Source organism: Paroedura picta, chromosome 8 (assembly GCF_049243985.1).
Source record: "Paroedura picta isolate Pp20150507F chromosome 8, Ppicta_v3.0, whole genome shotgun sequence".
Taxonomy (NCBI): Eukaryota; Metazoa; Chordata; class Lepidosauria; order Squamata; family Gekkonidae; genus Paroedura; species Paroedura picta.
The window spans coordinates 4,930,191-4,957,894 of NC_135376.1; the positions used below are offsets into that span (position 1 = coordinate 4,930,191).

Sequence of the window (27,704 nt, forward strand, 5' to 3'; positions counted from 1 at the left end):
TGACAAGCTCTCTTAATTGGAAAATAAATGCTGATTCTGATGCTTATCTCTTAGAAGTTGGTTGGAAAGGATTTGTGTGGCTTTTAATATCCCTCATCTGTGCATCTTGCATGCTGATTTTGCTGCATGATCACCTGATCTTTGATTCCCACCCTCCTCAAGGATGTAGTTGAAAGTGCAAAAGCACATAGTAAATGCTAGTGTGTTAAGATATACTGGTAGGTAGGGAAAAAAACAGAATACTGCTTTTCACACTTCAGTTCAAGGTACTAGTAATGCTTTACTTGATATAATATATTCTCTATAATTATTTGAGCTATCCTATCAGATTTCAACATGCGCAAACGTAGGACGTGCCTGATGACTGCAGTCCAAAATGAGTTGGTAATGATCCAAGCTGTCTTCCTATATATTTGGCTTTATCGTGACGTACTGAAAAGGATGTGGATATAAAGCAGGCAGTGATAACCTGGAAGGAAGGAAAAGCCACAAGAAGAACAACATTCAGCTCATCCAGGTGAAAGATACAAAAGCAAAGAAGCAAGGGCGATGCTGGGAACACAGGCAATTTTGATTGCCTTGCTGGTGGGTCTCCTGATTCTAAACCATCTGAAACAGCTCCGGTCACACAAGTCGTCTCCTCCAGGACCTTGTTCTCTTCCTCTCTGTGGAAGCATGTGGAAAATAGGATTCATGATTTCTAAAGACACTTTCCTTAAGGTATGCAATTAAATATAATTAAAGTATGTGGTGAATGAAGTGAGAACTATATTTTAATCATTTTCTTCCTAGGATTTTATAGGTTGCTTGACATTATTTCATAGGGATGGATGCAGTCTCGCATATGGGTTCAATGACTGCAGAGGGCACACTTAATGCACTTAATGTACTCAGGCCATAGGGCAAATTTATGCCTGTGGAATCTTAAGATCCAGAGGGATTCCTGAAAGCTCTGCAGGACCCAAAGCCTCCCAGTGGTTTATTAGATGAGCTGGTTGACTGGCATAGCCAGATGTCAGCTACCTTTGATGTAATTGCACCCTGACACCCTCTCATCTCCCATCCAAAGACAGCCCCCTGGTATACAGAGGAACTGTGCCACAGAAAACAGGAGGTGAGATGAGGAAATCGAGTTTGGAGGAATACTCATGATGAGTATTAGAATTAGATACAGTTTTAGAACATGGGAGGCAGAGTCTGGAGTACTGCTGGCATTACAACTGCGAGAATATCTTATAGGATGCTTATGAAAGCCTATGAGATGGTAGTGAAAGTGACTAAATGAGAGTTTTATACCACTTCTATTGCTTCCGCAAGTTCATGACCAACACAACTATTCAGAGTAATTTGATTACTTACTGCCCTGGAAAAAGGGCATTCAAATTGTAGAGAACTGTGAGGCAATTACAATCCATTTTGTGGATAAGGTCTCATGGCTCCACCATGATTACCCCTGAACTGTTGATACAGTAATGGGGCTTGAGGCCCCTTCACCACCTCTAGGGGGTAGTTTTGATCACCTCAGGCCTCTTACCCAAACTGAGGTTGCTAGCTTCAGTGAGACCCAGCACCAGTTCCCTAGTTCCATGTCTCTGGTGATAGGGGCATTCCTGGGGGAATTCATGGAGCTTAAGGAGGTGGTGGTTTGACTTCTTCTGAAGAAAAATTCACTTGATCCCTGTGTCCCAGCCAGCTACCATTCTGTGTTCCTGGGGAAGATAGCTGAGAGGGTGGTAGTGGAGCAGTTGCTAGCATACCTAGAGAAATCTTTGGTCCTTGACCTATTAGAGTCAGGATTCCACCCAGGCCACGGGATGGAGATGGCACTGGTCACCCTGGTGGATGAACTCCAGCAGCATCTGGACCGAGGTGGGTCAGTGCTGCTTGTATGGTTAGATCTTACAGCAGTGTTCGGCATGGTAGACCATGAGTTTTTTGCTCACAGCCTCATTGATGCAGAGGTACAGGGGATAGCCCACCAGTGTGTTACCTCCTTTCTCTGGGGTTGAGGGCAGAGGCCACAATCAGGGAGAGCCAATCGCACCTTTGTTAATTCAGTGTTGAGTTCCACAATGGGCCATTCTCTCCCTGACATTATTTAACATCTATATGCTCCTGCTCACCAGTCTAATCCGGATTTATGGGTTTGGGTGTCACCAGTATACAGATGGCAAAGAGATCTATCTCCTGATGGATGGTTAATCACATGTCCCTCCAGACAAATTGGCTGCATGTTTTGTAGTGGTGGAGTGGCTCAAGGGTAGTCACTTGAAGTTGAACCCTTTGAAGACAGAAGTCCTGTAGCTAGGAAGGAAAGGGTCAGATCAGGAAGGGCATTTGCCCTGTCTGGATGGAGTACAACTGTCAATTGGATAGACCAGGGGTAGTTAACCTGTGGTCCTCCAGATGTCCATGGACTACCATTACCATGATCCTCTGCCAGGAAACACTGGCAGGGGCTCATGGAATGGTAGTCCACGAACATCTGGAGGATCACAGGTTGACTAACCCTGTCATAGACCACCAGGCATCTGAGCATGATTTTGATATCTCCTTATCAGATTAAGGAGAAAAGGGGCATTCAGCATAAGTTTGCACTCAATATGGTTTTACCTGGAGATGGGTTGTTTATCAAGCCAGATGTTTTAATTAGCTGATTTTACTCTATCTTAGCTTATTATATTAGCTTATTTTGCCCTATTATATTTTTACCCTGCTTGGCTGTATTTGCCTCTTATTGTTTTATGCCAATAAAGGTGTATTATTATACCTGGGGATGGGATAGCATCAGACCTTAAAAGCTGTTCAAACAAAACTTTCCTGAGTGGTCAGAGAACAATGATTCTCTCTCCATGAATATATGAGTAGTGTCATTCAGCTATGGGTAACTTATCATGACCTCACAGGGTTGTCAGAGACATTGACTGAAATGCAGGTATGAACTAGGGTTGTGCGTGATGGCGTCTGAATTGGCTATTTGAGGCCGACGCAGCCAGTGCTGCACCATGGGGGGGGGGAGGGGGGGAGGCACGGGCGCTGGTGTATAACTCGGCACACACATACTTCGCACCTGTATGTGTGCACAGAGTTACGCACCGGTGCCTGCGCCTCCCCTCCCATGGCGCGGTGCTGGCTGTGTTGGCCTGGAATGGCCAATTTGGATGCCATCTTGCACAACCCTAGTATGAACTTAAGACACATGAAATCTTTGTAAATCCATAGTAAACTTAACTTTGTCTCCACTATACTTCCTCCTCTGCATAAACATAATGGTTTAGTTTGAGGTAGCAGTTAGTGTTGGAATGGGATCTGGGAGAACCAGGATCAAATTTCCACTCTGTCTTGGAAACATTCTGGGTGATCTTGTGCCAATCACATGGACACAGAATAGCCTATTTTACAAGATCCTCTTTGGGAAGATGAGGGATAAGTGAAATGAGTAAGGGTGAACAGGTAAGATAAGACTACAGAGGGATGCTGAGAAGACAGAATGGAATGGAAGGAGAGAAAGAAAAGAAGGAATCTGGGAGAAGGGAAATGGACAGAAAAGAGAGTTGCCCATGACCAGGAGCTGAGACGAGGTTGCATGTGTCCAGCAGAGGTGGGAAGGTAGTAGTGAATTCCCTGCATTCTGCAGATTGTTGGACTTGGTGACCTTCCCTTCCAACTCAATAATTCTAAGAGATAAAGAGGAGTGAACTGCATGTGTTACATTCAAACAAACTAGCTGAATTCATCTGATGTTGTATTTTGTCTCTTTCAATGTAAATGGCAGCTGGCAAAAGAATATGGGAACATTTATACGTTGTGGATAGCAAACAAAATGGTAGTTATATTCTCTGGATATGAAGCAGTTACAGAAGGGATGATTAACTATGAAGAAGATTTTCTTGATCGGCCAATGACCCCTTTCCTGAAAGCTATAGCAAATGAACGGGGTAAGTTGTGGGAAGTTTGGGATATGAATTGCTCCACCATTGTTAACCCAAATGCTCTGAGAAAACAGAAGAAAGGCTAAGCAAAAGCGGTTAACTAGCTTGGATCTGTTTTGCACAGTTTACAAGGTGATTAAGCCCTTCAGGAATCCAAGGAAGCCAGCAAATACTGTTGAGAATAAGCAGTGTAGCTTTATTTAAGAAAGAAGACACAGACAGACACTAAACATTCACCCAGCATATGTGGAAGGGAGAAAAATAAGATGAGAAAATGGTTATGTTTGGAGAAGAGGACAGGAAGATTCATATCTTGTACAGATGGAGAAATTGGGTGCAACACAAATGAAACCAGCATTCACCTAGGCAAAAGGCGGGCTTTGGAAAAAGATTTCAGATGAAGGTTGCGTGCTCCAGCATGCTTCAGCTGCTTCGGTGAGCACCGAAGCCCGAGGTGATCAGCGCCCTGCAGCCAGGCGCATACTCCAGCCTGCAGCCAGGCGCAAAGCCTCCAATTTGGAAATGGCTTCTATTCTCACACTTTACCTATTCCTTTGTTAACAGCAAGTCAGTAGATATCAAAAACAGTTTTTAAAGAATAATTTCTACATGTCACAGAAAAGTATGGATATTTGTTGTCTAATATTTGGGGTGGTTGCTGTAACATTGTTGCCAAAAAAACTCAGACAGGAAAATCCTCAGGTTTTCTTTGTACCTTGCTTTACCCACAACTGGGATATTTTGTTTGTGCATGCTGCAGACATTCCTGGCAAGGCAAAAGGATTTCTAAATTAATATTCCATTATTATAATTCCCCCCCCCCCACCAGCATAAAAAGCTGGTGTTTCGGGGGTGGCCGTACAGAATTTGTTGCAACAGACCCTGAAAGATCCATCTCTATCATCTAGAATTGCAACAGCTGCTGTTAAATTGGTTTCGCTGCAGTCACCACATCTTTTAAACTTTTAAAACATAATGAGCAGAGCAGATCAGAAGCAAATGGCTCTGGACAATATCAAAGATGTATCCCCGAACCAGACAGGGGCTGATTCCATATGAGCATGGCAGTGGTACACTTTTTAGAGAAGGGACAGCTTTTCAATTCATAGGCATATGTAATCATTCTGCTTGTTGCTTTATAGGCAGACAATGTCAACTTTTATTCAACAGTAATTTCTTACAGAACTAATTTCTCATTGATTCTTCATGGCCTTAGGTATTATATTTTCAAATGGCCACACCTGGAAGCAACAGAGGAAGTTCGGGGTAGCCACCATGCGGAAGCTGGGTCTGGGGAAGAAAGGCATAGAGCACCAAATAGAAGAGGAGGCCCATCAGCTTGTTGAGGCTTTTACACTTGCAAAGGGTAAGTGATGTCAGGAACTGGGGTTGGCCAATGGTTGCTGTAAGCCATTTTTTAATTTCTCACTTAGGTTAGGATTAATTTACCTGGACACTGAATCATTTCCTGACCTGGACATCCCACGTTAGCCCAATCTCATCTACGTAGTAGTTCTGGCTAATATTTAGATGGGAGACCTCAGAAGAGTACCAGGGTCAGGGTCATCATGACAAAGAGGCAGGAAATGGCACACTACCTCTGAACGTCTCTTTAAATACCTATGGAGTTGCCATGTCAGCATCACCATACTGGACCTTAAATATCCAGTAGCTTAGAAGTTTCTCTATTAATTACAAACTAGAATTAACAAAAATAAGTCTTTCTAGGCATAATGAGATAGAGAACCAGTGGCAGCAAATGGGTCTCTAGCTTAGTGTAGGCGTTAAGAATGAGGGAATATAATTTGGAGAACCAAGTTTGTTATGCCATTTCTCCAGAGCAAGTCATATACTTTGGCCAAGTCATGGTTTTCTCAGAACTCTCTCATACCCACCTAACTCACAAGATGGTTGTTGTGGGGAGAGGAAGAGAAGGCAGGTAAGTCCCTTTTTCCTTAGCCCTTTAAATAAGAAGAAACGTTCATTCTTATATGCCGCTCTACCAGAAGGACTCTCAAAGTGGTTTACAATCGCCTCCGCTCCCCACAACAGACATCCTGTGAGGTAGGTGAGGTTGAGATATCCCTGATAATGCTGCTCAGTCAGAACAGCTTTGTCAGTGCTGTGGTGAGCCCGAGGCCACCCAGCTGGCTGAAGTGGGGTAAAGGGGAATCAAACTCAGCACACCAGATTAGAAATCTGCACTCTTTACCACTACACCAAAAAGCATCTGTACACCGCCCGTGGTGCCGCGGGCGCCACGGACTAAATAAAACAGTAAGCCCTCCTGGGGTGGGATGTGTCCGGGATGAGGAAGGGTCCGGATTGGACCCTTCCTCATGACAGACAATCGGAGGGACCCTCTGATACCCAGCAACTGCGAGCCGTGCACAGCGCGGCTCGCAGTTGCTCCTGGCCTGAAGCTCCTCTCGCCGCGCCAGGCCGCCGCCCGAGGAAGCCCCTGCCAGTTGCTCCCGGCCTGAGGGAGCCTCTGGCAGTTGCGCGGAGCGCGGCTGCCGGGGGCTCCCTGCCCGGCGGCCTGACACGGTGAGAGGCGCTTTGCGCCTCTCGCCGTGTCAGGCCGCCGCCACAGAAATGACGATGGCGACTCGCCCAACCCAGCTGACCTGCGGGCACCGGCAGCAGCAGCAACGCGATCAACGCACCGGAAGAGCCTCCATTACTCGAGGAAGCGGCGCCGCAATCGCCGGCGCCGCCCGCCCAGCAAACGGCCGTGCCCGGCCCGCCATCGTCAGAGGGACCTTTGCCGCGACGCCGAGGCCTCACTCTGCCGCGGCAGCAACTCGCCTGCCAGCGCCATGCCCCGCCGAGAAGGAGCCACGACGACGAGCAGCCTTCAGGAACCGTGGAGCTGCCGCCGAGGAGCCGCCGCAGCCCAGCGCACCGAGGAGCCCAACCCGCTGAGGAGCCGCCGCCCGCCTCTTCTTTAAGGTCGCCTTCCGTCCCTCGCTCTGGCCCCCGCCTCCTAGCGCCCATTGTATCCTTTATACAATGGGCTTTTTTACTAGTCATTCCATAAATTAATAAATGAATGATTTTCTAATGTGCCTATATCTAATTCAACATAGAAGATCATGTGGTTAGAACCTCCTTCCCATCCCTTGGGCACTAGTGTGGAGGCAAAGACGAATAACCCGCCTCCTAATCTGATGTTGTACAATTACAGGTCGATCAAGAACAAGACCCACACCTTGCAAGACTATTCTGCAACTAACAATGTGGACCTAGCGTGCATGATAGAGACCTGGGTCAGGGAAAGCAAAAAAGAACTAGCTCATACTGGGTTCTCTGTCCTTCATCAGTCCCGGATTGCTGGGTGGAAAGGAGGGGTGACAATCCTAATTCGTGATAACATCTCCTTCAGGGCTCTCCTCACACTGTCATTCTAAGGAAATGAATGTGTTGGCCTCGGATGGGACTCAATTGAGAGCATGGCCACTTGGCTGGTGTCCTGCATGCCCAATGCACCTCCAGATGCCCTGCCAGGCCTTCTAGAGGAGGTAGAAGCCTGGACACTGTAGTTCCAGAGACTCTTAATTCTGGAGGACTTTAATATCCATGCTAAGCTGCCACTCTCTAGAAATGGGCTGGACCAAGTGTCAGCCATGGTGACACTGGGGTTCTCACAATTTGTTGTTGGCCCTACCCATCAAGCAGGCCAAACCTTGGATCTCATTTATGATGCGGGACTGAATTTGGATCAGATTTTGGCCTTGGACATGCCATGGTCAGACCACTATGCCCTGAATGCTCCGCTAAGATTTCCACCACCCCCCTCAGTCAGGCATTGAGCAGATTTCAGCTCGTCCATGGAGATTTATGAATCCAACTGGATTCCTGAATGCTCTGCAGGACCCAGCAACTCCCCACAGTTCTCTGGATGGCTTGGTTGGTGACTGGCACAACAGAATCAACAAGATAGCTCCCACACATCCTCTCCATTCCCATGTCAAGTGGGCCCCTTGGTACACCTAGGAGCTCTGAAAGAAGAAACAAGAACTGAGACAATTAATTGGGCCGTGCCTTGCACAGGGCATGCCTGCTCCCGCCCAGTCAGCTGGACAGGGGCTCTCTGCCGCCATTGTCCGCAGATTGCCGCTGTATGCTCCCCAGGACACATGTAAGTGCCCTGGGGGTGGGGGACAGCAGGGGGAGGGTAACCTTTCTCTTCCCATTGGTCCCCAAAGCCCTTTTGCCACGTCACAGAGGCGGCGAGAGGGCTTTGTAGCCTAAAGGGAAGTGGCCAGGGTGCTGGCAGGGCAGGGGGAGGGGGGGAGGGAAGATTCCAAATATATAACTGCATCAAAAATAGCGAAGTTCTCTCTCCTTTACCAAACTCCATTAAGAAGTTCATTCTAAGTATTCACAGAAGGGGATAAAATATTAATACTTTGCACCTAACTTTTTTTTGCAGAGCAGCCATTTGACCCAGCAACGCCCATCATTATTTCCGTCTCCAATGTGATCTGTGCTCTGGCTTTTGGACAACGGTTTTCCACTGAAGATAAAGAATTCCTCAAGTTGACGGAAGCCATTGACTATATCTTAAAATATACAACTACCGTAGTATCTTATGCAAGTCATCTTCTTTCATTTTCCTATTAGCTTAGACAAGTAATTAATCTGAAGTGGTTTTTCTTTACCATTCTTGGCTTAGTCTTCCTTGATGGTCTCCAAACCTGCTTCTTGGAGCTAAAGAGCGGCCGAGCATGAACAAAGGCTGCAGTTGACGCAGCTGGAGGAAGGGGCAGCAAAGGCGAGATGGCTTGGGAGAACGTCGGCACGCCAGCAAGCATGCCGACAGCAGTGGAGGGCAGAGCCAGGCGCTAGTTAAAAGCGTTATGTGGTTCCAGGACGCTCTCCCTCACCGTTTGAACCAGGAGGACAGATACCCACTCCACCCTCCCTAGTTCAATGTATTGTCACAGCGGTGGAAGGGCAGCACGAGTTAGAATAGTTAGGCCAGGGTCCAGTTTGTGTACTGGGCCCTGAGGAGGGGATCTCCTTAAGAGATCGGTTAAGAACGAGCGCTGCCTTACCCGGCTGGGAAGGCCAGGGGCTCGGAGCCAGGAGATATGGGATGGTTGGATGTGGTGGACTCCCAACAACCATCAACAGTCTCTTCCCGGGGAGGGCTACAAGGAGCAAGGGATCCTTCCCCCCCCCCTTGAGCCCAGTTCAGCATCTGGACAGCTTCACAGGGTCATTCTACTTCTCGTGCCTGGCCAACCCTGGTTGGATTGTTTAATAAAAGCTGTGGCCTTGTTCTTGCCAAAACATTGAATCGCGTCTTTCTGACACTAATTACTACATGCCAGTCAATGAGATCAGACTATACCATGCCATTCTACAACCTTGAACAGACAATATCTCCATGAATTTTTACTTTCCGCTTTAATAGGAATACTAGACTAAGAGTGCAAGGAAAAAAATTCAGTTTTATTGATGGACTCATACCTTGACGGCTTGAATGGGTTCTGTCAGGATAAGAAAATGTACTGATTTTGATGAACAGGATTCTCCACCACATGAGTAAACTGTAGTAGGGAGCCATTTCAAGGGCCCACCAAGCAACGGATCATGACACGTCACCTGCTTGATGTGCTCTCTTTCCCTCAACCCTTCCTTGAAACTGGTTGAATCCTGGGTGAATCACTGAATCATGATTCAGGCCCAGCAGATGTAGTGATTAAAGTGCAGGGATGGGTGATTCGAATCAGATAGGTCTGAAAAGTACTAGAATCAGCATTGATTCTGGCACTTTTCAGCTTATCTGAACCAGATCACTCATCCCTAGTTCCCTATAGAAGCTAATCGTCCTGAAATGCCAGGCCATGAAAAAATACACATACTAGGTGCCCAAATGGGTCATGTCCTACCTCAAATCAAGTGAAGTTAATTAGGTGATTTAGTCCATGATGCTGATGTAGGAATCTGAAATAATTTTGGGTTCCTACATCAGCTTCAGTTTGCATCAATTGTGTCACTGAGTTATCTCATGGTATTTGACATTTATCTTTCATGTAGATTTATGACTTTATCCCGTGGCTCATGAAACATCTCCCAGGGCCTCACCAGAAGGCCATTGCATGCAGTGAGTTTATACATACCTTTGCAAGGAAGGAGATAGAAAAGCATAAGGAGAATCAAGCTGTCCATGAACCACAAGATTTCATTGATTTCTATCTATGCCAAATGAACAAAGTAAGTATCCATCTAGGAAAATCACAATACTGAAGGTAAACATATTATCTGTAACCTGAATATGTATTTTACTGTGGGAGCTTTGGGGTCCACAAGACTGAAAGAAGTTCTCTCCGGCCACTACTATTCAATGAAGTAGTCTCCTGATATGTTGGGGAATTAGCTTTAAAGAGAAAGAACATGATGGGGCAATTGGGATTCTCCACCTATGTAGATAGACATTTTTCCCTCAGGAGAACTCTCAAATAAAACAGGCAGATGTTCAACTGGAATGGTTTTTATTAAGAAAAACTGAAGTAATAAAACAAAATACGTACAATGAACACACATATAAAGTACTGAAGAGGGGAGAGAGAGTTTTCTAGAAGGGCAATAATGACTAGGAAAGCTGGGATGTACTGTACATACTCAAGTATAAGCCAACCCGAATATCAACTGGGAAACCTAATTTTACCACAAAAAACTGGGAAAACTTATTGACTCAAGTATAAGCCAGCAATTATAAATAAAAATATATTACCAGTAAAATTACATTAATTGAGGCATCAGTAGGTTAAATGTTTTTGAATATTACAAAAAAACCCAGTAAACTTGCTCTTTAGGTGCAAAAGGGGGTCAACAAGAACAATATGATATCAACAATAACTTAAAAAGTGCAAAAACCTTAACTCAATCAGCAACCAAGCTAAAACACAAGAGGTAAAATCCTTCAAAACTGGATTCTTCCTCATCATCTGTATGTCCAGACAGAGCTTCAGCTTTAGCTGGTGAGGTTATCAGCATAGAAATGATCATAATCACTGAGTTTGCAGTCATCACCATCACTGCCGTTATTGTCATACAAAGTGCTGTCTTCACTGACATCCATAGAATCAGAAAGCAAGGGGAGTGTCATGTGGACAGCTTCCTCATCTTCAGCAGGATTATCGCATGAACCTACCCTAGTGTCCTCCAGCGTAGGAGCTCAGGGTGGCCTAAAAGCTTAATCCATGCTCCATCATTACAGGCTCTCCCATCCAGCCTCCTTCCCAACAAATACAGAAAAGTCAAGAGGATGAGTAGCTGCTGGTTGGTTTCTGTACTCAGTTTTCACTAACCAATGGAGTCTCAAAGTGGCTTCCATTGACCTTCCCTTCCTTTCCTCATGCCAGACACCCTGAGGGAGCGCTGACAGAACTGCTCTGTGAGAACAGCTCTGGCAGGAGAACCAAAGAGTACCCTCCAGGCCAACAAACCAGAGCAGAACAACAGTACCCAAAGTTGGCAGCCTACAACAACAAGTACAACAGCTACCAAACTGAGAGAATCAACCACTCTAACTACAGCAACAATGCCTCCCCACAGAAGAAAACACTGAAATAGAGAACTGTAAAAATCAACTTTTAAAAGGAACACAACTAGGGTTGTGCAATCTGGTTGCCGAAGCAGCCATTCCTGCCCGTAGCAGCCAGTGCTGTGCTGTAAGGGGGGGGGGGGAAGCACAGGCGACAGCACACCAGCTGACATGCACACACAGGTACTCTGCTCTGAGCCTGCACATGTGCATTGCCAGGCATGCCGGCAACCACACCTCCCACCATCCCCCCCAGCGCAGCACTGGCTGCTATGGTTGGGAACAGCCGCTTCGGGAGCCAGATTGCACAACCCTAAATACAACACAACCCAAGAAGAAAAGCCAAACAATGCTGATCCTCAGATAAAAGAAGAAAGAAACACCAGGAGATAGAAACAGTGAATCCCAAAAAAAAAAAAACCCAAAACCCACCCCACACCACCCACAGAAACCAAAAGAATAGTTTGGAAGAAGTGATTAAGAAGATGAGAAAGAAAAGTAAAGGCAAGAGGAAAAACAGATCAGAGTCCCTCAGTCAAACCATTGATGTTTTCTCCAGCGATGATCCTCCAATGTTCAGCGCAGCAGCCAGCAGCACACTCTCTGGGAGTCAGACTGTAAGAGAGAGCTTTCCAGATTAGAGGCCACCATTCTTTAACTGTTGGCATGGGTAGGTAGGGGCTCATGGGAATTGTAGTCCATGGACATCTGGAGAGCCACAGTTTGGCCACCCCCAACCGAGAACTAACAGGAGGACACTGAGGCAAGGATGCGCCCCAAAATAATCTTGGGACATCAACCTCGTTTACAACTAAACCACGGGTCATTCCCCACATGATGCCACCAAGTTGCCCAAGACATTGAGAGGAAGCGCTCTTCTCTTTCCTCTGTAATGGAAGGAAATTGGGCAGAATAGAGTGCAAAAAGGGCTAGGTCTCCAGGAGTATTCTGGGCCGCATGGAGGGGAAATCCTAGGCTCCTCCTTCTGTCTTTGAGCCCCATCAGTCACGAACAAGGAAATAAACACCCACAGGTGGAGAATGTAAGCTGCCTGCCACTCTCCTAGGACTGTGTTGAGGAGGGCTAGGAAAGGAGCAGGTTGCCACCCCCAATGACAGTGACAGAGAGTTCTCCCATCAAAGCATCTATTTTCTCTAGGTGAACTAATCTCTTTAGTCTGGAGCTATAATCCTAGGGGGCCCTCCATTCTCCCTTGCATTCACCCCCCGGCCCTCCCCTTTTACTAGTATCCTAATCGTGAAGAAAGTCACAGTTAAATACATTCTTAAAATCAAACAATTAATTTAATGGAAATTGCAAATTAGTTTTTCCCCAAGACATTTCAGCTCCTGTCACTCAGTGGAATGATGACAACCTCTGAACAATGCTGGATTTGCGTTGACATCTTTACTCCTCAACCTTTTGGCAGTGCTTAATTTGAATGAAAAAACTTGCTTGGATGTGTGGCTCCAATAGATGACCATCGTACGTTTCTATCAGAATGTGGTTGCATCTTTGTCTGAGACTTTCTCACCACAGCTGCAGAGCCAAAATGCTTAACATTGGTTGAGTGTCCTTTCTCGCTTATTTTCCCCACAGAGCAAGAATGACCCCAACTCTACTTATAATGAAGAGAATCTGAGTCAGTGTATTTTTGACCTCTTCAGCGCAGGAACAGAAACAACATCCGTGACATTACGATGGGCACTGCTCCTCATGGCAAATCACCCAGACATCCAAGGTATGTGCTGAATCAAGGAATGCCCCCTGGCCCAAGTTTTCCTCTTGTTTTAGTAGTCCTTTTGAGTTTTTACATTGAGTGACGAGTGACCAGTACAATCCCAGGCATTACTTTGTTTCATTTCCTATTTAATATGTGATGCTGCATGGCCCACAATGCTGCATTGCTTTAATGTTTGGGGATGCTGGAAAAGCCTAAAGCTTGATGTATATTGAACATGTGATAGGCTTCATTGACTCATTAACTTGATAAAGGCAAATACCATGGGCATGCCAACCTTGGAAAGGGAAATTCCTATAGATTTGGGAGTAGAGCCTGTGAAGGTCAAGGTTTAGGGATGGTTGGGACCTCAGTGGAGTATATTGTTATAGCATCTACCCACCAAAGTAGCCTTTCTCAATTTTTTTTTGCCATTAAGAAATTCCTGAAACATTCTTCAGGCTTTGAGAAACCCTTAAAGTGCACAATTGTGCAGAATGTGGATGGGAAGCAGAACTGTGTACATGCTCACCCAGGGCCCCTATCCAGTCCCATCATTGACCATTTTATCTCTCTCCACTGCCTCCTTTTCTCTTCCACTCCAGGAGTTTCACATGCCTGTCCCAGAGCATCAATCCCAATTTTCAACAGGGACCCCAGCTAATGGGGGGGGGGGCAGACTTAAGTCCTCCAATACTTCACCCCCTAAAAAAGCTAGGGATGGGTGGAGCTCGCAGCTCCGGTGTCTGTCTTGCCACTATCTTTATCCTACTTTGGGAGGAGAGGTAAATCAACATGATTATATATGGTCATGTCACTCAATACAGGTTTAACAATTTTTTAAAAATCATTCCAGGCCATTACTTAGAACAGGGGTAGTCAACCTGTGGTCCTCCAGGTGTTCATGGACACCAATTCCCATGATCCCCTGCCAACAAATGCTGGCAGGGGGCTCATGGGAATTGTAGTCCATGGAGATCTGGAGGACCACAGCTTGACTACCCCTGACTTAGAGGATAACACCAATTACTTAAGAATAAGATAAAGGTAAAGGTATCCCCTGTGCAAGCACCGAGTCATGTCTGACCCTTGGGGTGACGCCCTCCAGCGTTTTCATGGCAGACTCAATACGGGGTAGTTTGCCAGTGCCTTCCCCAGTCATTACCACTTACCCCCCAGCAGCAAGCTGGGTACTCATTTTACCGACCTCGGAAGGATGGAAGGCTGAGTCAACCTTGAGCCGGCTGCTGGGATCGAATTCCCAGCCTCATGGGCAAAGCTTTCAGACGGCTGCCTTACCACTCTGCGCCACAAGAGGCTCATTCATACTTAAGAATACCTGGCCCTAAAAAAATCTGCCTGGCCTCAACCAGAACTGGGGCCTGGTGGAATGATCTTCTGGGAGAGATCAGGGCCCTGTCAGAACTTGCCGAGTTATGCAGAGTTAGTAAGACAGATCCTTTCTACCTATGGTTGAGGCCAGCCAGGACAACAAGATAACATCTATACAAAAATACTGGGCCTTCCTCCCTTTGCCTCCCTCCTATGTTTTCCTCCAATCTGCTTCTGGAAGCCATTTTATTCACCACAGCTCTTTATGTTGCTGCTAACATCTGTTATGTGTGATTTTACTGGAATATATTTTACCTGCTGTATTGTGTACTTTTATATGTTAATTGTTCAGTAACTGGTTGTACAATGCCCTGAGTGCGCAAGGCCAATGGGAATGGTATAAAAATCTCTGAATTAATGAGAACCCCCAGGGTTTCATGAAGCCCTGATTGAGAACGTCTGCTCCAAAGAAATTATTTTCTCCAAGGGAACTGATTTCTGTATGTGGGAGATGAATTCTAATTCCAAGAGATTACTGGGCTGCACTTGGGCTGGGAACCCTAAAATACAGTCTCCAGACTAAAGAGGTATTTTAATATATTTTTCCAGAGAAAGTCCATAAGGAGATCGAAGATGTTTTGGGTTCCTCTCGCTCGTTCAACTATCAAGATTTGAAGAAACTGCCATATACCAATGCTGTGATTCATGAGATTATCCGCTCCAAATATATTTTATTACATAACATTCCCAGACAATGTGTAAAGGATGTGAACGTATTTGGTTATCTCATTCCAAAGGTACAGGAAATACTTATGGTTACACTTGTAGATCCTAAGAGTAAAATCTACCACCTTTGTCTGCAGAACAAAATTTGACTGGCACCTTTAAGGCTAACAACATTTTATTCAAGGTGTAAGCTCTTGTGTGGATGCATACTTCCTCAGACACAATGAAGTGTGCATGCACACAAAAATTTATACCTTAAATAAAACTGCATTGGACTTAAAGATGTCCCTGGGCTCAGACTTTGTTCTGCTGTTTCATAACAACACAGGTATCCACCCAAATCTGAATCTACAAGAGGTAGTACTTTATAAGATATACATGTACAGCATCTTCATCTGCAGCAGTTTTTGAATAATGCAAACCTGAACCCTGTTTCAAAAGTTATATAAAATAATACAGGGATTATTGGGTTAGATAATGATGAACAGGAATAGCAGTGTTGGTTTCCATTTGTGGTTAGTTGCCAAACCATGAACTGAATCACAAACTGAAAGGAACACGGTTGGTTCATGAACTGAACCAGTACATATGTTGGTTCATAACTTCTGCATCCTACTTCTTTGAAAGGTCCGTGAAAGCTAGAAATGGCTTGAAGTTAGGTTGAAGCAGTAGGGGTGCCCACCATAACAAACCTGTAGTGATAATCATACAACTCTAATATTTGGCACCAACTGGATGGTTATACCATCACATTTCCACTGAATCTGGAAGCAGCACGGCCACGTTCCACCTGATGGCCCTGCAAGCCTTACAGGGTCTTTCGTCTGGTGGGACATTAACAGGAGACATGCTAGACTGGAAAACTGCTTATGCTTTTATTTAGCTACTGGGGGCAAAGTCCGCTGTATTCCTGGAATACAACGGGTGCTAGAGTGTGGGGGTGGTAAAAGTAAGTCAGCAGTTGTTGATTCTGGAATGGCACGTGGATGCATGGGTGTGTTGTTTCGGTTGTGGTTGCATGGCAGGGCAGGAGGGTGTGTGTTTTCAGAGAGTTGTGGCACGGATGGCATTCAGGAAATTTTGTAGGCTTTAGGAGGGGACTGACCTGTTGGAAGCATGGCATCGCTGTTGCACATGTTGTTCAGAGGAGGATTTCACAGTACACAATATTCTTCATCACAACACGTTCAGACTGCAGAAGGTGTGGTTTGGAATGTTCGCTCAGTGTGGGAGATAATTGATCTTTGGGAATTGTGGCATAGTGGTGACAGCTGAGCTTTCAAGAGCCATGTCTTCAAATATGTGAAGAGAAAAGCAGACTGGAGACTCTTCTTAGGGGGAGATTCCGTTGTATCCAATTCATCCCTGTTCAGCTTTCAACCTCATTTCCTTTCTTGTGTGAATTAGGCCACAGATACTGAAAAGTCCACCTGCCATAAGCCACATGGGGTTGACATATTACACAGGTGTCCGCCCTGCTCCTGTCTCTATTCCTTTTTTTTACTGTTGATAAAATATTATGTGTCCACAGGCATCTTTCCCTGTAGCCCCTTAAAAGAAGAACAGCTGGATTTTTCTACCTTGCTATTTACCACCCAAAGGAGTCTCAAAGTGGTTTACAAACACCTTTTCCCTTCCTCTCCCCACAATACCTGTGAGGGATATGAGGCTGAGAGAGTTCTGACAGAACTTGTAATGGCCCACTGTCATCCAGCAGGCTTCAGGTGTTGTAAGGCTAGGCATAATCACCTTCTCCTTCTCTCCCCATAACAGACACCCTGTGAGGTATGTGGGGATGAGAGAGCTCAGAGAAAACTGAGGCCCAGCAGGCCTCAGGTGTTTCAAAGCAGTTTAAAATCACCGTCCCTCTCCCCATAACAGATACCTTGTGAGGGAGGTGAGGCTGAGAGAGCTCTAAGAGAGCTGGGACTGCCCCAAGGTCATCCAACCGGATTTCTAAACAATTTACAATCACTTTCCCTTCCTCTCCCCATAACAGACACCCTGTGAGGAAGGTGTGGCTAAGAGAGTTCTGAGAGAACTAGGGCGGGCTCGCAGTCACCTAGCAGGCCTCAGGTGTCTCAAAGCAGTTTAAATTCACCATCCCTTCTTCTCCCCATAACAGACACCCTGTGAGGGATTGTGGGGCTGAGAGAGCTCTGAGAGAACTGGGACTTGGCCGCAGTCACCCAGAAGGGCTCAGGTGTCTCAAAGCAGTTTAAAATTGCCTTCCCTTCCTCTCCACATAACAGACACCCTGTGAGGGAGGTGGGGATGAGAGAGCTCTGAGGCAACTTGGACTGTCCAGGGTAACCCAGCTGCCTGCCAGGTGAGAGGCTGCTGTTCTTGAAATGTCACCCCTCAATGGCTCTCAGAGGCCAATGCTAGAGTTGCTCTTCTCCCTCCCTCAGCTGTTTCGTCCTGCCAAAATAGGTCCAACTTTAAAATCTGTGGCCAGGAACCTTCCAGCCACCCCCAAACGGACGGATTTCCCCTCAGAATTCCCACAGCACACGGAGGCCGGGCCTTAGAGGGTTCTCCCTCCGATTGGCTGACTCTCCTCTCCCCACATTCTAATTGGCTCTGTTCGCTGTCTGTTCCTGAGAGCCAGTGGCCCCTGGCACCTGCCCGTTGTGTCCAGGAATACCACAGGCGCTAGAAGCAGGGGTAGTCAACCTGCGGCCCTCCAGGTGTCCGTAGACTACAATTCCCATGAGCCCCTGCCAGCGTTCACTGGCAGGGGCTCATGGGAATTGTAGTCCAGGGACATCTGGAGGGCCGCAGTTTGACTACCCCTGCGCTAGAGCTTGGCATTGGGAAAAGGAAGGGGAAGGGTTGTCCAGTCTGTACGGCTTGGGGTTGAATGTGTGTATTGTGTGAGGGGTTGTGGAGGTATGGTGATAAATGAGGGCATTTGTGTGGAGACGTGGGTGTCAAAAAGAATCATAGAATCATAGAGTTGGAAGGGGCCACAAAGGCCATCTAGTCCAACCCCCTGCTCAACGCAGGATCAGCCCAAAGCATCCTAAAGCATCCAAGAAAAGTGTACATCCAACCTTTGCTTGAAGACTGCCAGTGAGGGGGAGCTCACCACCTCCTTAGGCAGCCTATTCCACTGCTGAACTACTCTGACTGCGGAAAATTTTTTTCCTGATATAAAAGCTGTGGTTTGAAACATTAGTTCAGTGTTAGAGAGGACTGACCTTTGGGAATTGTGGCATAGTGGTTACAGGTGAGCTTTCAAGAGCCATGCCTTCAGATAGGTGAAGGGAAAATCAGACAGGAGACTCTTCTGAGGGGGAGATTACATGGCAGCCAATCCTTCCCAGTTCTGCGTTCAACCTAATTTCCCTTATTGTGTGAATTAGGCCATAGACACAAAAATGTCCCATTTCCCTAATCCACATGGGGTAGTAACAGTACACAGGTGTCCACCCTACTCCTTCTGTCTCCAATTTTTACTATTGATAAAATGTTATGTGCCCACATGCTTTGTTCACTGTTGACCCTTAGAAGAAGGAGAGCTGGATTTTTGTACCCTGCTGTTTATGACCCAAAAGAGTCTCAAAGTGGTTTACAAACACCTTTCCCCTTTCTCTTCCCACAATAGACAACCTGTGAGGGATGTGAGGCTGAGAGAGTTCTGAGAGAACTGGGAATGGCCCGCCATCACCCAACAGGCCTCAGGTGTGTCAAAGCCGTTTCCAATCACCTTCCCTTCCTCTCCCCATAATAGAAACCTTATGAGGGAGGTGGGGGAGAGAGAGCGCTAGCTCATGGTTTGGTGTGGGTTTAGTGCCTCACTTGGAAGCTGGCAACCCTAAGAGGAGGTCTCTCTATGCACAGCAGTCTTGACCCTAGTCAGGTTTATGCACACCTAGGCAGCATGGAATTCCAGAACAGGAACCTACACCAATCTTGTAACCTTATCTCCTCTCAGCAATGCTTTCTTGACCTGAAATAGGTTAGGGGGGTGGTAGGTGGCTGCGGGGGCATTATATACTTCTAGACCCAAATTCCAAACTTCAAGGAATATGTTCCGACCCAGGACAGCCAACCTCCAGGTGGGGCCTGGAGATCTCCTGGAATTGCTGCGCATCTCAAGACTATAAAAATCAGCTCCCCAGGCAAAAATGGCTCCTTTGGAGGGGTGAATAGCATTGTATTACACTGTGGTTTAGGGATGCCAGCCTCCAGGATGGTTTAGGGATGCCAGCCTCCAGGGATGCCAGCCCTGGAAGTACAGCTCATCTTCTGGTAGTTAGGCTGAAGAGAATGCACTCTCCCCCCACATGCATTCCTTCAAAATGAAATGCAGATGGCCCCAGACACCCCTTGGCTAGCACAGTCTGTTACATGGCTGGTGATGTCTGTCCTTCTGAAGCTTGAGGGCTACTGCTAGCAAATGTAGTCCCTGTTGTTGTCCACAAGGACAAGTCATTGCCTAATAAAAGTGGATCACCTAGTTCCCCCCAAAGTCTCACTGTCTGCTTTCCTCTAACGCTCACTTGTAATTCTGGGCCACTCATGCCTTTGATTTCATAGGACCTCCCTGACCAATAGTGTTTCTCATGCCAAGCTTGACAAAAGTCACTTAAGTTCCCATGTCTCTCCAGCCATTTACTTGTTCACTATTTACTTCTTCACTATATATTCTTTATTTAGAGCTTTCTGCACTTTCCAGACTCGCAGAAAAGATGCTTGTCTGTCTGTCTATCTGTCTGTATCCACCCCAAAATACAAACAGTTGCTGGTAAGGGCTGGCCAAAACACAGGAGGGACACACCCGCACCAGTCCACCCCAACCTCAGTCTGCAAGACTCTGCCATCATCCTTGGTATCGCTGTTCATCTCTAGATTATAATGATCAGCTCTGCAAGAAAAAATGGCTACTTTGGAGGGTGGACTCTGAGTCATTGTACCATTTTGAAGTCCCAGTCTCCAAACTCCAGATTTCCAGGAATATATCCAACCCAGGGGTAGCCAACCTCCAGGTGGGGCCTGGAGAGATCCTGAAATTACAGCTCATCTGTAGACTATAATCAGCTTCCCAGGCAGAAAGGGCTGCTTTTCAGTTGGGACAGGGTTGTTGTGAAGAATAAACATTTAAGGCCTCCCACACAGGTTGTTCTGGAGATGAAGCATTTGAGGCCTACTGTCCAGGGTTGTTGTACAGATGAAACAGGAGGCAAAAGATGAAACAGGAGGCAACAACCCTGTGCAGTAGGCCTCAAATGTAAGGAGAATCGTGGAGAAGAAATGCACAAGGCTTGCCTGCATCTTCCCTCCAGTAGCAAGGCTGGCCACAGCAGTATTTTATGTGAGAAGGGGTTTTTTTGTGTCCTCCCTGTCAGCCAACCATTAGGCAGAAGGGGAAAGGTCCCTCCCCCTCAAAAGGAAATCACAAGTTTGCCCACAGACTCTTCGTTGTTCGAGGAAACGCGTCCCTCACCAGCTCCTTCGCAGCAGGCCTGAAGGGAGGGGGGCACAGAGCGTACTTTCCAGCCACCTGCCAGCTCTGTCAGGGTTCTGGATGTGAAAGGGGCAGGACTTGGAGATGCCATGGCAGGCCTTTTAAGGCCAGGAGGGAGCACTGATGGGGACATCCCTCCTCTCTACCCCTCCCAAAAAGGCCCAACACAGCCTCTCAAGGCTTCGGCAGGCCTTTTGGGGGCAGGGGGGAGCACTGGCACAGAACTCCCTTCTGCCCCCCTAGGCACCCGCACCAACCCCCTCTCCTGGCAGTAGTCAGGGGGCAAGATGCCGGCAAATGCACCAGAGTCCTCCTCGCCAGGTTTGTAGGGGGTGGGTGCAAGCAGGGCCGGGGAAGGGAAGCTGCTCTCCTTCTTCATGGCGGCGCCCGGCAGGAAGCAGAGCCGCTCTCAGGGGCCAGGCGAGAGCGCCCAAGTAAGGTGGCAGGGAAAGGCAGCAGAGGACCCCCCACCAGCAGAGCCCACCTGCCTGCGCCTCCCCCCTGTACCTTCCCCCCACCGTTTCCCGCTTTAACAGTTTGAAAATCTGGTCACCTTAAATAAGGTTATGAAGGATTATATACCTTTTACTGCGGAGGCTGGTTGTATTCACCACAAGCACTGCACTATCAGAAACACAAAGTTTAAGTGACTCTAGTCTAAACATTCCCCCACAAACAATGGCTGGGAGACGAAAGATAGATCAAGCCCATGAAATGGAAGACATATTAAACAGTAGGTCTGAAGTAGCACAATAAAATCAGAGTCCAGTAGCACCTTTAAGACCAACAAAGATTTATTCAAGGCGTGAGCTTTCGAGTGCAAGCACCCTTCGTCAGACTATGATCTTCTTACATGACAGGGAATAGGATATTGTTTTAATGATTTTATTGTAGGTGAAAGGGCATAAAGCGGGCAGCATTCCTTCATGCAGAGAAGAATAATCACAGTCTCCAATACTGAACTAAGATCATGTTCCAATGATCATTTAGAAGTCTGCAATGTGATTACTAAACATCCTAAACAGACACTTTTATTCTTGCAGGATACAATCATTATTCTAGATCTCCACTCTGTTCATCTGGACCCTAAGCAATGGGAGAAACCTCTGGAGTTCAACCCTAATCGGTTTTTGGACAAGGATGGAGGTTTTGTGAAAAGAGAAGCATTTCTTCCATTTAGTCAAGGTAAAGACAGAATTCAGAACTCATATGATTGATAGCCTGCCCTTTCCGGTTGGCTCAGGGTGAGTAACAACAACAGGATACATACCATTAACATTACATTGATAAACAATTGGTAAACAGTTTTGTAAATTATGGTAAACTATATTGGTGAACCACCTTCTTAATTTTATAGATAGGGCCCGATCTTGGTGGGCAGTTGTTAGAAGGGGAAATAACAAAGGAGTATTTGTTCCACTTTGGGAATTATTACTATTGTTAAGTTATTTGTAGCCTGCCACTCCCAGCCAAGCTGGCTTTTGGCGGGTTACATATTTAAAACCCCACAATAAAACCCCAGTATAATACCCTATCCCACCCTGATGATGAAAATAACCCTCCCCCACTTCCAAACTTCCCAGCCCACTGCTTCAGGGGATGGATGGCAAAAGAGAGTAATCTGGGAGTGGCTGTTGTTCTAGCCAATCTGGGGATGAGGGCCTAGGTCTAATGACCATGGCCTTGCCTGAAGACCCGGTGGAAGAGCTCTGTCTTACAGGCCCTGTGGAACTGAGAAAGCTCCGACCAGGCCCTCAGCTCACCCGGAATCTCATTCCACCAGGTCGAGACCACGTGCACCTGCCATGGGCCAGGGATCACCAACAGGTTTTCACCCACAGAGCAAAGAGCCCTGGGGGGGGGCATAGGAGGATAGGCGGTCCCGCAGATATGTGGGGCCCCGTCCACGAATGACCTTACAGGTCAATACCAAAACTTAAATTCCTTAATAATGTCGTATTTTGGATCTAAAATGCTCTCTTCTATATGTCTTTGCAACTCATCAAACAATGCCTGGATGCCTTCCCTGGAATGTAAAAAAGGCAGATTTCCCAGTCAGATGATCCTATTATTCAGCCACCATTAATCAATCAGAAAAAGGTTTCAATATATATCTTTATAAAAGCTCAAAATAAATGCCACTAAATTTTGAAAAAATATTCTCCAATAAAGCCTTTAAGTGATTTTAAGCAATTTCTTCTAACTGCTTCCCAAGGATTAAGCCATAAATCTTTAATTAGTAGCCTGCTGTTCAGCATGTCAAGAAAACAATTGCATCATCGTAATGTAATGACATCACAGATTAGATCTCCATTCAACTATTAAATCAATTCAGTCCTTTGATCATCAGTCTTGAGGGAATTCACCTGAGCTGACGTCAAACAGCAAACACAGCCTGGAGCAAGACGAAAGTCCATGCCGTGCCCAACTGGAATAGCAAATAACTTTTGTTTCTCCCGGTATGTCATGTCCCATGACTAGCACATCAGGATGGATGAGAAGAAACAGGCCAAGGAGATCCAGGGATCCAAATCTAAGCTTTTATTACAAATCCATATGAGAGCTAGGCAGGTTGAACAAGAGCAGGAGTTTATGTGGAAGACAAAGAGCAAGGCTGCTATACTTTTTATACCTAGGAGCAGGTTCAGTTGACCAGAGAACATGTCAGGGTACATCGAGGGTAAAAGCATGGCAGATGCTCTTTGTACCCAATGCAGATGAGCATTGCCAGAGCATTCTGACCTCAAAGCATTCTCACACTTAGTAAGTCACTGGCCCATAAGACATAACATGCCCCTGAGAACCAGAGCAGAGACTTTATCATATCAAAGACTAACAACTTTCAAAGTAGACAGGCAGGTGGCATTTCGAGGATTAATGCAGGACTAAAGCAAAGGACTTCCAACCATTATACAAAGGTTAAGAACTTATACATAATGACAGGAATACAATGAGCCCCTAATTAAGGGCCATGAGAAATAAAAGACAATTCAAAGATTTAGTTACAATTTCCAGTTCCAGAGATCTCCAGGGGAAACCTGGAGATTCCAAGATCTCTCAGTTCCAAGCCTTGAAGAGGCTTTCTCTATTCATGGGTAATCTTGCCTTAGGGCAAGATTTGCAACTTCAAACCAGTTCTCTCAAGAGGTCAATTGGCACATCAAACAGGACTCACTTCAAAGGCCAGATTCCAACAGGCATTTCACAGAAGAAGTGTTAAGGACCCAAATACACAGGAAGCAAGCACCTCCGGAGCACATACCATACACAGGTAACAGTTTAAGCAAACAGCAGATTCATAGAATCATAGAATCATAGAATCATAGAATCATAGAATCATAGAATCATAGAATCATAGAATCATAGAATCATAGAATCATAGTTGGAAGGGGCCATACAGGCCATTTAGTCCAACCCCCTGCTCAATACAGAATCAGCCCTAACCATCCTAAAGCATCCAAGAAAAGTGGGTATCCAGCCTTTGCTTGAAGACTGCCAGTGAGGGGGAGCTCGCCACCTCCTTAGGCAGCCTATTCCACTGCTGAACTACTCTGACTATGAAAATTTATTTCCTGATATCTAGCCTATATCGTTGAACTTGAAGTTTAAACCCATTACTGCGTGTCCTCTCCTCTGCAGCCAACAGAAACAGTATCCCGCCCTCCTCCAAGTGACAACCTTTCAAATAGTTAAAGAGGGCTATCATGTCCCCTCTCAACCTCCTTTTCTCCAGGCTGAACATTCCCAAGTCCCTCAACCTATCTTCATAGGGCTTGGTCCCTTGGTCCCAGATCATCCTCGTCGCTCTCCTCTGTACCCTTTCAATTTTATCTACGTCCTTCTTGAAGTGAGGCCTCCAGAACTGCACACAGTACTCCAGGTGTGGTCTGACCAGTGCCGTATACAATGGGACTATGGCATCTTGTGATTTTGATGTGATGCCCCTGTTGATACAGCCCAAAATGGCATTCACCTTTTTTACTGCTGCGTCACACTGCCTGCTCATGTTTAGTTTACAATCCACAAGTACTCCAAGGTCTCGTTCACACACAGTGTTACCTAGAAGCGTACCCCCCATCCAGTAGGCATGCTTTTCATTTTTCTGACCCAGATGCAGAACTTTACACTTACCTGGAAACATAGAATCATAGAGTTGGAAGGGGCCATACAGGCCATCTAGTCCAACCCCCTGCTCAACGCAGGATCAGCCCAAAGCATCCTAAAGCATCCAAGAAAAGTGTGTATCCAACCTTTGCTTGAAGACTGCCAGTGTTTCTCACTTGTTGCCTCCCCTTGTTCCCTTTGTAGGAGCTCGTGACTGTCTGGGAAAGCAGCTGGCAAGAATTGAAATTTTCATCTTCTTCACCACCCTGCTGCGGATGTTCACTTTCCAGCTCCCAGAAGGCGTAAATCAGCTCAGCGTAGAACCTGTAGTTGGGCTGACTTTGGTTCCTCAACCGTATAAACTCTGTGCTGTTCCCCGCCACAGTGCATCATGAACCCTACAGATGGGAGTAGCTCATTTGTTACTGCCAAAAATATCTCCTTCATTCCTTTTGCTTTATCCTAAACCTGCTCTCACCTGCCAGTTAGGTGTAGTGGTTAGGAGTGCAGACTTCTAATCTGGCATGCTGGGTTCGATTCTGCGCTCCCTCACATGCAGCCAGCTGGGTGACCTTGGGCTCACCACGACACTCATAAAACTGTTCTGACCAACCAGTGATATCAGGTCTTTCTCAGCCTCACCCACCCCACAGGGTGTCTGTTGTGGGGAGAGGAAAGGCGACGATAAGCCGCTTTGAGCCTCCTTCCGATAGAGAAAAGTGGCATATCAGAACCAACTCCTCCTCCTCCTCCTCCTCCTCCTCCTCCTCCTCCTCCTCCTCCTCCTCCTCCTCCTCCTCCTCCTCCTCCTCTTCTTCTTCTTCTTCTTCTTCTTCTTCTTCTTCTTCTTTCCTCTCTGTTTTTGAATGTTTCCGGTATAATCAAAATGGTGGTTCTCTAATGGTTCTTCATTCTCTGCAGAGATGTTGCAGCTTTTCCTGTTCTTTTCTCTCTGCCAACACCCTGCTATAACAGGGTGTAACATTTATATGTAACATTTATAAACAGTGATTTAGAAACTTCTTACGGCATCATTACGTTATCTAGGAATGTAGCCCTTTAAGGAGGGATTATCATTGTCCCGTGTAGTTGTTGACACTTTAATTCCGCTCCACATGGCTCAGACAAACCGTTTCAGCCAACCAACTGAGGGGACCCATGAATCCTTCTACAATTTTGGGGAACCAGGTTTGTTTTAAACTTTAAACCTTCCCCTCAGTTACCAGGTGTTCTGAAAGTAGCAAGTGTATAGGAAGGGGTTGTGAGGGAGATTTAGAGGTCTCTCTCTTGCCCCCTCACGGGGTATGCCAGACTCAGGCTGCCCCTCCATGGGTCCCACAAGACAGAGAGATCTAATAAAACATAACCAGAGCCAAACATCTGTTAAAAGGTGTATTAAAAGATATTCTAAAGCTACAGTGAGCCTCTTGTGGTGCAGAGTGGTAAGGCAGCAGACATGCAGTCTGAAAGCTCTGCCCATGAGGCTGGGAATTCAATCCCAGCAGCCGGCTCAAGGTTGACTCAGCCTTCCACCCTTCCGAGGTCAGTAAAATGAGTACCCAGCTTGCTGGGGGGTAAAAGGGTAATGACTGGGGAAGGCCCTGGCAAACCACCCCGTATGGAGTCTGCCATGAAAACGCTAGAGGGCGTCACCCCAAGGGTCAGACATGACTTGGTGCTTACACAGGGGATACCTTTACCTTTACCTTTAAAGCTACAGTACCCAGAGTAAGAATACAAATAGACTGTGTGGCAGAGACTTAAAAACAGAACCCTAACTAAATCTCATCTCCCCCTACAGCTGGGAGATGAGCGTCGTTCAGGCAGGTCTAAATACTTTACACAAATGTGAACCAGCAGAGCCCCTGCAGATAAGTGTCAGTACTCTCAATAAGGCTGCTCCCCCAAGACACCTTCCCCATTTATAATTAGCAGATATTTTATTTATGTATTGCAAATACCTCTGAGGGATGAATAACTTCCTTTTTCCACTGATCAATCCTAGCTTAATTGCTCTCTCCCTTGAGTTGGATCACATGGTATGGCTGGAGTTTCCTGATTTTGCCTACGAGTGATAGATCAGGCTTTATGTGTTGTGGCATTTTCTTGCTTGTGACTTTTGCTGTCCAGGGAATCTGCAGAAGCCTTCTCCAGCACCAGAGTTAATTTTGTATCAACGCCCAAACCAAATAATTCACACCTTCAGAAGACAGAGGTGTGATTGTGCCCAGATAACACTTAAAGTAGCTGTAGGCAGGTCATCTTGTCTACTCCCATGTAATCCCTGCCATTCAGTTTGTACTTTCAGGGATTGACACACCTCATAATGCATGCCACTTGCCTTAGGAAAATTGCTGAAGAACTGGTGTTCGAAATGTAGGACTGTGATAATGTACAACAACAACAAATTACTTAATTGCTTAATTTTTTATAGCCTGCCATTTCCAATAGGCTCAGGGCCGTTAATAAGAAACCATCTACAAGTGATAAAGTTACATTGATAACAGTCAAATTTTAAAAAATTAAAATGTAATTAAATTATTTGAATAAACTGCCTCCACTAGAACCTTATCAAAGGGAACTTCATTTCTGATGGGGGGGGCTTTGGTGCTTTTTGGTGCTTTGCTGATTTTGGGAGGAGGGAGGCCTGCAATTTCTCAATGTCTGTTTTCTGGTCTCAAACGTAGGTCTGGCAGAACAGCTCTTTCAGTACCTCCATGAAGGAAGTGATTTATAGCTCCTCTGTTTCATAATAATACTAGCTTCAAAGCCCGTTCCTAAGAACAGGCCTTGCAAGCGTCCCGTCCCCTGGCCCCCAGCCAGGCAGCTTGGTAGCTTTGGGCCACAGCTCACAGCTGG

At 46.2% G+C, this 27,704-nt stretch overlaps 1 protein-coding gene across 1 annotated transcript; it reads left to right on the forward strand.

The window, feature by feature from the left end:
- The first annotated feature begins 210 nt into the window (after window positions 1-210).
- LOC143842879 (cytochrome P450 2J4-like) lies at window positions 211-25,240 on the forward strand. Its single transcript, XM_077348169.1, is given in 9 exon segments — window positions 211-720; window positions 3,776-3,938; window positions 5,149-5,298; window positions 8,368-8,516; window positions 9,945-10,157; window positions 13,090-13,231; window positions 15,152-15,339; window positions 21,785-21,926; window positions 25,050-25,240. Coding segments are annotated over 9 exon segments (1,509 nt in total). The 5' UTR covers window positions 211-549.
- Window positions 25,241-27,704: the final 2,464 nt, after the last annotated feature.